Source organism: Triticum dicoccoides, chromosome 7B, assembly GCF_002162155.2.
Source record: "Triticum dicoccoides isolate Atlit2015 ecotype Zavitan chromosome 7B, WEW_v2.0, whole genome shotgun sequence".
Lineage (NCBI taxonomy): Eukaryota > Viridiplantae > Streptophyta > Magnoliopsida > Poales > Poaceae > Triticum > Triticum dicoccoides.
In genome coordinates this window covers 715,061,576-715,076,039 of record NC_041393.1, presented here as the reverse complement: position 1 = coordinate 715,076,039, position 14,464 = coordinate 715,061,576, and the positions used below count along the sequence as shown (strand labels likewise).

The following is a 14,464-nucleotide window of genomic DNA, read 5'->3' as shown; positions in this document are numbered from 1 at the left end:
TTTTTGACAGCATGCTTACACGGCTACTTTATTGGGCACATTCTGCAGAGCAAGATGGTGCAAAGTATTCTTCACGTGACGACGACCCAACAACTCTGTTTCTCTGGCGAGTCGTCCACCGGCAAATAGAAAATGGCATCCATCCCGCGTCCACTGTCTTTCCCCACACTACCCTAGCCTAGCCTCGATCTGGATTCTGGATCACAGAGCTCCAAGCCGCCGCTCACCTCCCCCCTCCCTCACACTGACCTCGCCGGCGGCGCTCACCCCTGCAGCCCGACTGCCCGAGCCTAGCTAGCCTACTCTCCCCAACGCCTGCAATGGCGGATCCTGTTAGCATCACTGCTGCTGTAGGATGGGGCGTGACCGCACTAGGTTGGCTCGCCTCGCCCATCATTCCTAGGCTCCTCAACAAAGCTTTCACCGTCCTGGACTTCAACGCGACGGAGAAGCTCAAGATAATTGATATGCAAGTTTTACAACTGCAGCGGGTGATGGAAGTAGTCGACGAGAGCACCTACAGGGCTCGCTTGGAGCCACTTTTAGACAAGCTTAGGTCTGCTCTCTACGAGGTCGAAGACATCTTGGATGATGTTGAGTATCAGCGTCTCAAGAAGCAGATCCAAGATGCCAAGTCAGAAGGCAGCTTGCCTCCACGTAAGAGGGATTTATTGATGAAGAATCTTCGGTCTGCTGTGCCGAGATCCCTCCTAAAAGATAAGGTATTTCCATGCTCTCATGCTTGGATGTGTTCTGATTTATGGCACGCGCAGGCCCTCTTATCTTTTGTGCCTCTTAATTACATACTCCCTCCGTCCCAAAATAAGTGTCTTAACTTTGTATTAGCTTTAGTATAAATTTGTAATAAGCTCAAGACACTTATTTTAATTATCTAGACTACTTCCTATGTTCCTATAGCTGCCACATCGGAATGCACTCTCACTTGTTTGTCACAATTATCTAGACTACTTCCTATGTTCCTAAATATAAGACCTTTTAGAGATTTCAATATGGACTACATACGGAGCAATTAAAATGAGTGAATCTACACTGTAAAATATGTCTATATACATCCGTATGTAGTCCATATTGAAACCTCTGAAAGGTCTTATATTTAGAAAGGGAGGGAGTAGATGTTAAGATCATGAAATGCAGTTAAGAGATACGACACAGGTTGTTAGGAAAAAATAGGATTACTTTCTTTGGAGCCAAATAAATCAAGAGTTTATATAGTATTTTCTTAACAGTAATTAGCCCGATTATTAGGAATAACCAAAGACTCTAGCTAGCACCGTCTTCCACAAGTTCCTCTTCCCTGTGTAGCCCGCTGACAACACAACTTTTGGTGTTTGGTCCTTTTCCGACGGGACAACAATGCCTCTTGGTGCACTTTTCTTCATGCATGATGCATGATTTGTGTCACTCGCAGTCGCAGAGCCTGGGGTCTCTCTCCATTCTAAAGTAAAAACTCTACCCTGCAAAAAAAATAGTAAAAACTCTCCTTCATACGGCAGCATAGAGTAGCACCACCGTCAACATGACCACTTGTTTCTTCTTTTACTAAAATTTTCTTTCCTCACCCCAAGCCCAATCTAGAGGAGCATGAGAAGCAACAGCGGTACGAAGGGTTTGTAAAAACCAGTTAGATATGTCCAGTCCGAGTAGTACTTGTAGAAATTATGGGTAAGCGTCTCAATCTCCATACATGGAGACCCGCAGGTATTTATTGATATGTCGAGAGGTTACAGCAGATGGCAGCGTCGAGGCTAACCACATGAGATATTACAGGAGAGGGAGGTGAGAGGATAGAGATAAGTTAAACAGAATATCTATCCTAACAAACCCAACGTGAGAGACAAGATAGCCTAGGCCGGCTCAAGAGTCCTTTGAATATAACTCTATGTTTAACATCCTTCCTTAATCTAAACTTCTCAAGTTTAGATTACGCTTGAACTCTTCAAACAGTCCTGCGGGTAGCGCTTTTGTAAACCCATCAGCAACTTGGTCCTTGGAAGGAATGAACCGAACCTCCAGTTCTTTGCTAGCAACTCTCTCTCTGACAAAATGATAATCTATCTCAATGTGTTTAGTCCTTGCATGGAAAACAGGGTTAACAGAGAGATATGTGGCACCAATGTTATCACACCAGAGACATGGAGTTTGTGTATGATATATCCCAAGTTCTTTAAGCAAAGATTTAACCCATATGATTTCTGCTGTTGCATTAGCTAGTGCCTTGTATTCTGCCTCAGTACTTGATCTAGACACTGTTGCCTGTTTCTTGGCACACCAAGAGATTAGATTGGGTCCAAAGAAAACTGCGAAACCACCTGTGGACCTCCTGTCATCCAAGCATCCTGCCCAATCGGAATCAGAAAAAGCACTAACAAGTGTAGAAGTTGACTTGGTGAAGGTTAACCCAACATTCAGTGTGTGCTTCACATATCTCAGTATGCATTTAGCAGCAGTCCAATGAGAAGAAGTGGGTGCATGACGGAACTGACACACTTTATTGACTGCAAAGGAAATATCAGGTCTGGTGAGTGTCAAGTACTGAAGTGCTCCTACCAAACTCCGGTATTTGGTGCCATCCTCTTGACTCAGAGGTACGCCCTCTGCAAGAGATAATATTTCTGAGCTGGAGAGTGGTGTTGTTGATGGTTTGCAGCCTTGTAACCCTGCCTTGCTCAAAAGATCAGCTGCATATTTTGCTTGACAAAGATGAAGACTACCTTCTTTGTTTCTTGTTACCTCAATGCCAAGAAAGAAGTGCAAGTCACCAAGATCTTTTAGAGCAAAGTCTGATTTCAAATCCTTCAAAAGGGCTGTGACTGCCTCATTAGATGAACTAGTAACAATAATATCGTCAACATAAATGAGCACAAAGATAATTGTGTGCGACCGACGATAGATAAATAGGGAAGTATCAGACTTGGAAGGAACAAAGCCAAGAGTTTGCAGTTTTGAACTCAAACGGGAGTACCATGCTCGTGGAGCCTGTTTGAGGCCATAGAGAGACTTGTCAAGCCTGCAAATATGGAACGGGTGATGAGGATCGGTAAACCCAGGAGGTTGCTTCATATATACTTCCTCTTCCAGAACGCCATGTAGAAACGCATTCTGCACATCTAGCTGACGGAGACACCATCCACGAGACACAGCAATGGACAACACAAGGCGAATAGTGGCAGCTTTAACAACGGGACTAAAGGTGTCCTCATAATCAAGTCCATACCTCTGCTTGAATCCTTTTGCAACAAGTCTGGCCTTGTAGCGGTCAATAGAGCCATCAGACCGTCGCTTGATGCGAAATACCCACTTACAATCAATCACATTTGTACCGGGTCGTGGGGAACGAGGTGCCAGGTGCGATTTTTGTGAAGAGCTCCAATTTCTTCAAGCATGGCTTGTTTCCACCGAGGATCTGCAAGAGCTTGAGAGACAGTACGTGGTTCTCCTGGAGTGGTATCTGAAACAACCAAGCCATACTTAGTTTTATAATTGACAGGAACAAGTGTCCCCGTTTGAACGCGAGTACGATGCGGTGCACGAGGCACAGATGCAGCCACGGAAGATCCAACAGGAGCGGCTGCACAGGGGCCAGCAGATCCAGCGGATCCCGAGGAGGCTGGTGCATGCAGATCTTCTGTGGCTGATGTAGTTGGCGAAGAAGGGGAACCCGATGCAGAGGATCCAGGGGAGCCAGCCGAGGCCGCCTCGACCAGCGCATCAGGCCCGCCTGGCACGTCGGAAGTGGATGGCGGGGCCCGCCGAGTGTAGACCCGCGGGGTGGGCGCATAGCGCACGAGCGACCGGTCCGCGATCGGAGATTGGTGCGCCGAGCCCGCGGGGTCAGCCTCTGCAGCATGGGGCCGCGTGGGAGAGGCAGGTTGGGCGGCCGATGCAGCGCGATCCTCCTAGCACGGGGAGGATCCCGAGGGTGATTCGGGTAGGTCTGGCGCAGTCAGGCACGTCGATCCCGAGGGAGATCGCGCCAGATCCCCCGTGATAGCATCAGCACCAAAGGAAACAGCGTTTGGAGAACAAAACATACCGTTTTCTGCACCATTTGAGCTGCAATTTTTTTCTGCACCAAACTAGGTAGATGATTAGGAGCATTAGCCAAAATATGATCATCACAATTATCATTACCCACACGAAGATTGGATGGTAGTAGAAGGATCTCTTTGCGAAGGAGAGCACCGACATTGGGATGAAGTTTTTCGAAAGGAAATTGTGTCTCGTCAAAAACAACGTCACGTGATATGTATACGCGACCAGTCGCAACATCAAGGCATTTAACACCTTTATGTTGGGCACTGTACCCAAGGAAGACACATTGTTTGGAGCGAAACATGAGCTTACGCGTGTTATAGGGGCGAAGATTTGGCCAACATGCACAACCAAAGACACGCAAAGTGGTGTAGTCAGGTGTAACATGCAAAAGCCGTTCAGTAGGAGTTTCATTGGATATCACGCGATTAGGCCGCATGTTAATAAGATGAACAGCGGTAAGGAAGGCTTCATCCCAAAATTTAAGTGGCATGGAAGCTGAAGCTAGGAGGGCTAAACCTACTTCAACAATGTGACGATGCTTACGTTCTGCAGAACCATTCTGTTGGTGAGCATGGGGACAAGAGACATGGTGAGATATACCAATCTTTTGAAAAAAAGAATTGAGTTTTTCATACTCACCACCCCAGTCCGATTGCATGGCAAGAATTTTACTATCGAATTTACGTTCGACAAGAGCTTGAAAGTTGTGAAAAACTTGGAACACATCAGAAAGTTTTTTAAGGAGATAGATCCATGTATACTTGCTATAATCATCAACAAAGCTCACATAGTAAGTATGTCTACCAACAGAGGTGGGTGCTGGACCCCAAACATCGGAAAAGATAAGTTGCAACGGTTTGGTTGACACACTGGTGGAAACAGGGTATGGCAACTGATGACTTTTTGCTTTCTGACATGAATCACAAATAGTTTCTGAGTTTCTCTCACCAACAACTGAGAGTTTATTTCTACTAAGAATTTGATAAACTGTAGCAAATGATGGATGACCCAAACGATTATGCCACCGTTCAGCTGAAAGCTTGACGGCACCGAGCACTTGTTTATTAGACCGGCAGTACTGGGGAAGCAACGCATAGAGCCCTTGCACACACACACCCCTATGAAGAGTTCTCCTTGTGGCCTGATCCTTGATCAAAAAGAAGAACGGGTGGAATTCTAGAAAAACATTGTTGTCAAGAGCAATGCAATGGACAGATAACAAGGTTTTGGATGCATCCGGAACATGTAAGATATCTTTGATTTCAAGATTTTTGTGTGGTGTTTTGCTAATTGCTTGACCAATATGACTAATGTCCATACCTGCACCGTTAGAGGCGGTGTAGACTTGATCTTGTCCACGATACTGCTCATGCATTGTCATCTTCTCTAGTTCGCCAGTGATGTGATTTGTGGCACCCGTGTCCATGTACCAATTGGTGTCAACACCATAGGACATGTCGGCTGTAGCTGCAACTTTTTCTTTTGGGAAGTATCATCGGCATAACGCCAATCACAATCTTTAGCAATGTGATTTGTTTTTTTGCAAATGTGACATTTACCCTCATAGCCCTCGTAGCCTTGGAAGTTACGGCCCCTGTTGTTGCTGTTGGAGTGGCGCCGAGGGTTGTTGTTGCCGTTGTGAGGGCCCTGGTGATAGCCGCCGCCACCACCATGATAGCCCCCACCGCCGCCGCCGCCTTGGTTGTTCTGGTAGTAACCGCCGCCACCGTTGCTGGCCACCGCGGCCGCCGCCGTCGTAGGCACCAGAACCACGGGATCCTCCCCCGTTGCCCTTCTGGTTGGGATAGTTGCCCCTGTTGCCTCCTTGCCAGCCGCGAGAGGCGACGTTTGCCGACGACTTGAAGGCGTTGTTGCCGTTCCCATGGAACATCTCGACCCTCTGGTCGAAGTTGGCCACCATGGAGAAGAGTATATCGATGGTGATCGGCTCCGTGCGCACGTCCAGCGCAGAGACAATCGGCTGGTACTCCATGTCCAGCCTGCGATGATGAAGGAGATGAGCTCGGGCTCTCCAATGGGTTTGCCCGCCGCCGCGAGTTCATCGGAGAGCGATCGCATGTGACCGAAGTATGCAGAGGCGGATTGAGACCCCTTTTGTGCATTGGTGAGTGCAGCTCGGATATTGTTGGCGCGGGACAAGGAGACGGCAGAGAACATATTTGCTAGGGCGCTCTAGATTGTATGTGATTTCTCAAGAGATGCAACCTGGACAAGAACCTCCTTGGACAGATTCCTAAGAAGGTATGCTACGATTTGTTGATCCTGGATCAACCAGGGGGCATAGGCAGGGTTCATGACGACCTGTTCCTTGCCATCGGTGGTTTTGGAGGGTTCTTCGGTGGTTTGATCGAGGTAGCCGTATAGACCGGCCCCCATGATTTGTGACCTAGCTTGAGCACGCCATAGGATGTAGTTGGTTTGGGTAAGAGGTTCGGATGTGTTGTTGTTGAGACCGGATGAGGTGGTTGAGGAGGAAGACGACATGGTGGATGGATGAAGAAGTTGATGAAGGCGCTAGATGTGATGGAAGGGACTAGGCTCTGTATACCATATAGAAATTATGGGTAAGCGTCTCAATCTCCATACATGGAGACCCGCAGGTATTTATTGATATGTCGAGAGGTTACAGCAGATGGCAGCGTCGAGGCTAACAACATGAGATATTACAGGAGAGGGAGGTGAGAGGATAGAGATAAGTTAAACAGAATATCTATCCTAACAAACCCAACGTGAGAGACAAGATAGCCTAGGCCGGCTCAAGAGTCCTCTGAATATAACTCTATGTTTAACATATGAGTTAGTTTATAACTCTATGTTTAACATATGAGTTAGTTTTCATGTCGTGTGTGGGATTGTGCTACTCTGGTTAGAAGTGCTTTTCCTGTATGATATTAGCAGTTGGTGTTCAAGTATAATTTGAGTCGGCATAGATAATAACTAGAAAAGATACAAAAAGCGATAAGAGAAAAACTATGAGGCATGATACATGCCTCTAATTTCGAGTTGCTGCATTCATGTGCTAACAAAGTGCTACTTGGTTTTGCAGGACAGTGGTATGTCAAAAGTGGAATTGAAGAAGAGCCTAGAGAAGATAGAAAGTGCTATAAATGATGCATGTGAAGTTTTGAAACAACTGAACTTGCCAGGTGGACGTGATGATGATGGGAGGCGAGCTGTTGCCACCAATTCACGCCGTGCAGTCACTACTGCTGCCCCTCCGATAGGAGTAATTGGTCGGGATGAGGATTGTGACAAGATAATCGCAATGCTTCATGAGAAGGAAGACATTTGTCAAGCAAATACTGCCAGTGATACATGTTATTCTGTAATTGGCATTCATGGCATGGCTGGGTCAGGGAAATCAACACTTGCACAGTGTGTTTATGATCATGAGAAGAAGTGTAAGCAAGAGAAAATGGAAGGCCATTTTGATATTGTCATGTGGATTCATGTTTCTCAGAAGTTTGATTTGGATTCCATTTTTAGGGAGATGTTTGAGGGGGCTACAGGGAAATCATGTGATAACTTCAATAGTCGTAATGTCCTGACAGAAAAACTGGAGGATGAGCTGCGTGGGAAACAGATTTTACAGGTACTGAATGATGTCTGGTACAGCAGTAGGAGTTCAGGAGACCACGAAGAACTACAAAAGTTAATTTCTCCGCTGAATGTTGGAAAGGCGGGAAGCAGAATCTTTGGTGACTAGTCGAACTGAAGCTGCATTAGTTCTAGGTGCTGTAAAAGAGAGTCGTATTCCCATATCCAACCTGGATGATGAAGTGTTCCTTCAAATGTTCATGCATTATGCACTTCGGGATGCAAGGGTAAGCGACCATGATAGAAGAATACTTGAAATGATTGGGGAGGACATTGCAAAAAAGCTGAAGGGATCACCTCTAGCAGCTAGAACTGTGGGTTCACGGCTCAGTCAGACACAAACTGTTGAGTTTTGGAGGAGTCAAAAAGATCGGGACCTTATGAATGACACGATGGGAGCTCTATGGTGGAGCTACCAGTATCTTGATGAGCAGGTCAGGCGATGCTTCGCTTACTGCAGTATTTTTCCCAGGCGACATAAGTTGAGACGTAATGAGTTAGTTAAGTTGTGGGTGGCAGAAGGGTTTATAAAGGCTAATAATCCTGAAGAGGAAATGGAAGATGTTGCCCGGGAATACTTTGATGAATTGTTGTCGGCCTCATTTCTGCAATTAGTAGGGAAAGACTATGCTTATGAACATGAGGGTGACGATGATTACTTTACAATTCATGATCTGCTGTGTGATTTAGCAGAGGAGGTTGCCGGAAGAGATTGGTTCAGGATAGAGAAAGGCTTCACAGGAGAGGTTCCTCCTGGTGTCCGCTATCTTTTTGCTGGGACTAGTAATATGGAGCTGCTTACTGAGAAAATATCCGGATTGCGAAATTTACGCACTCTCATCATCGATGACAAGATATATGTTACATCAAACCAGTGCAAAGTCTTTATGAGTATGTTCACTATGTTCACTGGGCTTCGGAAATTGCGGGTATCGAAATTATGTTTCGGAGAGGGTCTTTACACGTTCTCATTCCCAGATTCTATTGGTAACTTGAAGCATCTGCGCTATTTTGCTTTTCTGATGGCTATTAAAGTAGGTACTAAACTAACTGTACCGAGCACTTTTACCAAGCTTTACCACATGCAGATGCTGGATTTGGGTTATTGCATGACATTGGTGTTTTCTGGTGGTGAAGATATGATGAACCCAGTCAACTTACGCCATCTAATCAGCCTCAATGATGTTGACTTTCCGAATGTTGGCAAGCTGATATGGCTCCAAAAGTTACAGTCCTTCGGAATAAGGAAGGAACAGGGGTATGAGGCACATCAGCTGAAACACCTAAACAGGCTTCAAGGTAAGCTGCAGATTTCCGGGCTTGAGGATGTTGGGAGCAAGGAGGAGGCTGTTGAAGCCAATCTTGTTGGCAAGGAAAAACTCACAGAACTGGAACTCAAGTGGGATTTGGAGGAGAGCTGCAGTCCAGAAGTTCAAGCAGAGGTTCTTGAGGGTCTTTGCCCATCGAAGTATCTTGAAATACTGTATATTAGTCAGTACCATGGTATGAGGTTACCGAATTGGATGATGGGTAAACATAACGGCGGGCCAAAGAACCTGCAAGAACTTAAATTGGGCGGATGGGTCCAACTGGGACCTGCTCCTGACCTTGAGGCTTTCATCCATCTCCATTCACTAGATTTTTTTAACTGCAGCTGGGATTCCTTAGCAGGCAATATGGAGCACCTCACATCGCTCAAGAAATTGCACTTGAGAAGATGCATGAACATGCAGTCTCTTGGAACGTTGCCAAAGTCTCTTGAGGAGTTTGAAGTCAAGATTTGCAATCACGAGTTCATGCGATCTTGTATAACAACTGATGATCCGAATTGGCAAAAGATTGAGCACATTCCAAATAAATCGTTTTACATTATGGACCCTTCTTGTTGGTATGTATTTAAATTTCTTTGATGTCTTCTTTTTCCATTTTGTGTTCAATAATTGTAACTGCAACTGTTAGCCATTAGGATTGCTGTTATGTTTCTGATTCGTCGGCCAACTTTCAGTTGGGTGCACTTTCGCTGAGGATAGGAGCTGAAGGAGACGGAGCCTAACCCATGTAGACTCCTGCGAAATCTGCATGGGTAGCCTCTTCGTTGGGTTTTTACCTTCTAGGTTTGTTGATTCTTGCGTGTTTGCAAGTGAAGTGGTGCTGTGCTCAAGTGAAGATATGAAGTTGACAATGCAAGATGACGAACACTGGATTTAGTTGTTTACTATGGTGGTATGTAATAATGTGGAACGCCGGATTGATTTGCTTCCTGTGTGTGGTCTATCTATCACACTCTGTCGGATGCATGATGAACTGAACCCCAAACTGTCTGATTCCTATATATCGTTTGTACTAGTAGTTGTACTTTACTAGGGAATGATGTTTGGTACATTGCCGTCAAACGACGCTAGGAATTATTTGCTTGATTGCTGGGAATTAATTAGGGGCTAGCCAACCGGGGGACCCTGAGGCTTTAATTCATCTTTGGTGATTCAGATGAAGTGCTTAACGGCTGACAACTTGGCAATGCAAAGCGTGGTTGGCCTGTCCTCTTTGCTGATCAAGGTCCACACATGCTTGGTTGCTGCCCTTTCGCTCATCAGTTTTTTTTTTTTTAGGGTTGCTCATCAGGGAAGGGGAGCCTTGGCGCAGTGGTAAAGCTGCTGCCTTGTGACCATGAGGTCATGGGTTCAAGTCCTGGAAACAGCCTCTTACAGAAATGTAGGGAAAGGCTGCGTACTATAGACCCAAAGTGGTCGGACCCTTCCCTGGACCCTGCGCAAGCGGGAGCTACATGCACCAGGTTGCCCTTTTTTTTAGGGTTGCTCATCAGGTTTGGTTTGGCAACGCCGCTTGGGCAGATAAAGCTTTCATGTTCCGCTTGGGCCTGCGAACACGATTCATACCTGTTTGGTGTTGCAGGAATGATGGAAGAGAGGGAAGCAATTCTTCTTCCTTGGTACAGTACAGTAATGGCCATCTGGTTGAAACTCTGCAAGGCAAGGGTGAAGCCAATCGATTCTTCAAAAAGAAAAGGTGAAGCCAATCGAGAGAGCTGCTCCTGACCTTGAGGTTTTCATTCATCTTGGGGGATTCAAGGCAAGTGCTTAACGGGGGCTGACAACGAGGGACCTGCTATGCCCGTTCTCTGAGTAAGTTTGAGGGACCTGCTTGGTTGATGCCCATTCTCTGAGTAAGTCTGATGTTCCACTTAGGCCTGCAAAGACGACATCCATTGGTCTTGGATGAATGATGGAACAGTAGCCCATGCCACGGGAGAAGGGACAGAGGAAGCTCTGCGAGGAAACCATAGAATCTGAACAAACAAAAAGACAGAAGTTTAGAAACCAGAGAATAATCTTAGCTCCATTTGTACACATATTCGAGATCTTAATTGCGAGCTAAAACGAACAAATTATAGGCGCTTATATAGTATTACAGTGGCAATATTGGTCTCAGCTGAATTTGAAACGTGTGGCTCCAAACGCTCGTTTCACTGTGCCTAGCATCGGAATTTGAATTGCATAACCAGTTATTCAGTGTACACATATTCAAGATCTTATGAGCTATTAAATGAGCAAATTATAGGCGCTTATGTAGTATCACATTGGTAATATTGATCTCAACTGAATCTCCAAATCCAGAAGACAGACAGAATTCTAGGATTATCCTTTTGGGTTGAAATGCGTGACAGCAAACAATCGCTTCGGTGTGCTTAAAATTGCAAGTTGAAACACAAGTTGGGATACATATATATCCTGACAGAGGCACATCAACATAAATAAATGAGTCATTAAGTCGTGCAGAATTGGTACATTCATGTTGCAGGAGTTCATATACTACCTAGGCACATAGAAGTATAACAAAATTCAACTGAGAAAATGAAAGAACCTGGGTGTATTGGTAGCGTGAACCAACACGCTAGGTGCTATCTGCCATCTATCCCAGTGCACAAGTGAGTCACAGAAAGGAAAGAAATACAAAAATCATCTTACAGAATTGCTAATGCACAATCACCTGAAACCACCCCAGGAAAGGAACATTTTCAGAGTCTCTCAGTCGGGGGGAAAAACCCGAATTGCGAATGTACATCAGCTACCTCTACCACAGTTGTTGATTGACTGAAGATTTTAATTTCGCTGTCACATTCTTAGGCACGGAGCAGCCACATTGATGTTACAGTAACCGAAGCTAGAAGTGGCATGAAAACAAGGACAGCATATACATGACCACAGCCAGGTGAAATCATGTAGATTGTCAGCTGCCATCTTGTCAGAAAGATATATGATCACATCAGCGAGAACTCTACACTATCGATACCTCGGTCGCTTTGAACTCAGAAAGCTGATATGATAACATCTCCACTGAATCTGGACAAACAAGACAAAAAGCTCAGACAACACACAATATTTTCTGCCCAATTCATGAATACTAATTCAAGAGTTTTACGAGCTTAAAGGAACAAATTCAAGAGTATCACAGAATAACATAATATTGATTCAACTCAACTCGAAACATGTGATTGCAGACACTCACTTTAGTGTCTGCAATACAAGCTGGGATACACAGAAGGACAGAGGCATGCGAACATGAAGGAATCAGTCCTGAAAAACCCGTACATAATTGGTGCTTTTGTTTTGCACAAGTTCATTTACAGCCTAGGCACCTAGCAGTATAACAAACTTGTAACTAAATGAAAGAAACGTACTGTGGGGTTTGGTAGGAGAACCTACACAATAGGTCTACTATCCCATACAAAAACAAGTCACAAAAAGGAAAGAAACACTAACTGGCTGTTCCCTCTAATTCATATTACAAAGTTGCCAATACACAATCACCTGAAAACTCCTAAGTTTCAGTCAATCATCTCAACCAGTGTGATTTGCTTTGAGATTAGAACAGGCAAGTATCTAAGGATGGCTGAGAGATTGACTGCAATATAGAAGAATTTCAGTTGCCTCTGCAATGATAAGCTAGTAAAACTCTGATCTTATGAGGTTGATTTTTTCTATTCCAACCTCTCCGGAAAAAAATTCTCTTCACCATTTTCATAACTCTACTGTTGTCAGTTAGGCAGATTTATTACAAAACAAAACTGTGAGATAAAATTTTACATGTGTAGATGACTAAAAGAAAACTTTTGCCATGCCTTATATCTATCAAAAGAAATGTGTACAAAATGAGTTATGCATGACTCAATGAACTTTCTCGAGGTTCAAACAATTCAAACTGGATCAACACTTGTATTCCTGCTACATTAGCTTGACCATCAAAATTTAAAACTAATAGTAATGAAAAGTCAAGCATTACACAGGTTGTGTGATAATTACAAAGTGAAGGACAGGATGGAATAGAAATTTTTACCACTTATATTGCCCATGAAGACAACAATGATGGTGGGAAGTCGGCATATATGTGTGTCCCATTATACATAAGCGAGCATTGTTTGGCACAAACCCTCTGAAGCTGCAACATCTTGGCGTCCATTGAGAAATATTCGATGAGTGAATTCTCTACCAAATTGTCTACAGAAGAGGCCGCCGTCCTAACCAACAGCAAATACCTTCCCGTAGCAGCATCAATAGAATATATGTATCCAGGGTCTAGTGAGATTGTCTTCAACATTTGCCACTGGCTCGGACTCTCGCCTGCCTTTTGCGCAATGGCATAGCTGAGATCAGATGCAATTTCACCATGGAACCCAAAAATCCCAGGCCTGCCTTCCCCTGCCTCCACAATGGCTACATGTTTACTCCATTCTCCGGGCGGGAGGTCGGCAAAGGAGAACTCCATCCTCCTGGTGTCAAGCATGAGCAACTTTTTACTCCCGGTCACCAGCCAGTCCCAGTAGAAGCAGCCATAGGCGTAATGGCGCATGAGAAAATGAGGGTGGATCCGTGACATTATGGCCGAGTCGCCCCTGTCAAGGACCAAACCAGTCGGCCCGCCCTTGGTGGCTTGCCATTTTCCGGTGCTCGAAGAGAAGACAAACGCGGCCAGCTTAGTTCTGCAATGCGCCATCCAGATGATTCTGAATGCTGTCTCTTCCGTCTCCTCCTCGGCGAGGGGGAGGAGGAAAGGTTTGAAAGGGTTGTAGACCTGGTGCTCCACCACCCAATGGGCCAGGTCGTCAGGAACTGGGGGAAGCAGGACGTGCCGCCGGTGCAAGGGGTCGCACACCGCGAGCTCCCGGAAGACCGGAGACGGGTCGTCCTTTTCAAACCTGCGACCGAGGAGGACGCGGCCGTCGCGGACGTCCTGCACGATCCAGCGGCAGTGGGAGGGGAGGAACGAGAAGGAGAAGTCGGCGGCGAGAGCGAGGGCGCAGGCGGCGGGCGCGGAGGGGTGAGGTGGTAGGGCCGGGACGAAGTGGTCGCGCTGGAGGAAGCCGAGGAGCGGCGGGGCGTGGAGGCGGCGGAAGCGGCGGAGGAAGGACCGGCCGGTGGCGAGTCGGCGGAAGGAGACGCAGGCGGCGGAGGCACGGGCGAGGTCGGCCGCGGTAGGCAAGCGGAGGAAGATCTCCTCCTGGATGTGGTCCGGGATCGCCGTCAGCGGCGTGGCCATTCTCTGGCCGGCGGAGGCGCCGCCGGTGGGATATGGATTGAGATGGATCCCGATTTGGTTGGACACAGCTTCAGAAAAAAATTATATGAGACCACCTCTCATATAAAGCAGGTGAGACCCGCCCTGATGGATGACACGTAGCATTCACAAATCACAAAGCATCTAATCTCTCCTCCCTGATTTCAGGTGGGGGATAGGGTAGATGCTTTGTGATTTGTGAATGCCACGTATCAGG

General features: G+C 46.0%; 1 protein-coding gene and 1 pseudogene across 1 annotated transcript; one reads left to right on the top strand and one right to left on the bottom strand.

Annotated features, from left to right (window-relative positions):
* Nucleotides 1-320: 320 nt before the first annotated feature.
* On the top strand, nucleotides 321-10,213 carry LOC119336142 (annotated as a pseudogene).
* A 2,584-nt stretch (nucleotides 10,214-12,797) lies between these two features.
* On the bottom strand, nucleotides 12,798-14,229 carry LOC119339499. Its single transcript, XM_037611533.1, has one exon. It carries the CDS (start codon nucleotides 14,227-14,229, stop codon nucleotides 13,033-13,035), a length of 1,197 nt encoding a protein of 398 aa, XP_037467430.1. The 3' UTR covers nucleotides 12,798-13,032.
* Nucleotides 14,230-14,464: the final 235 nt, after the last annotated feature.

What these genes read in the sequence shown, in the direction of transcription:
- LOC119339499 (XM_037611533.1), bottom strand. Translation starts at nt 14,229, where the DNA reads ATGGCCACGCCGCTGACGGCGATCCCGGACCACATCCAGGAGGAGATC.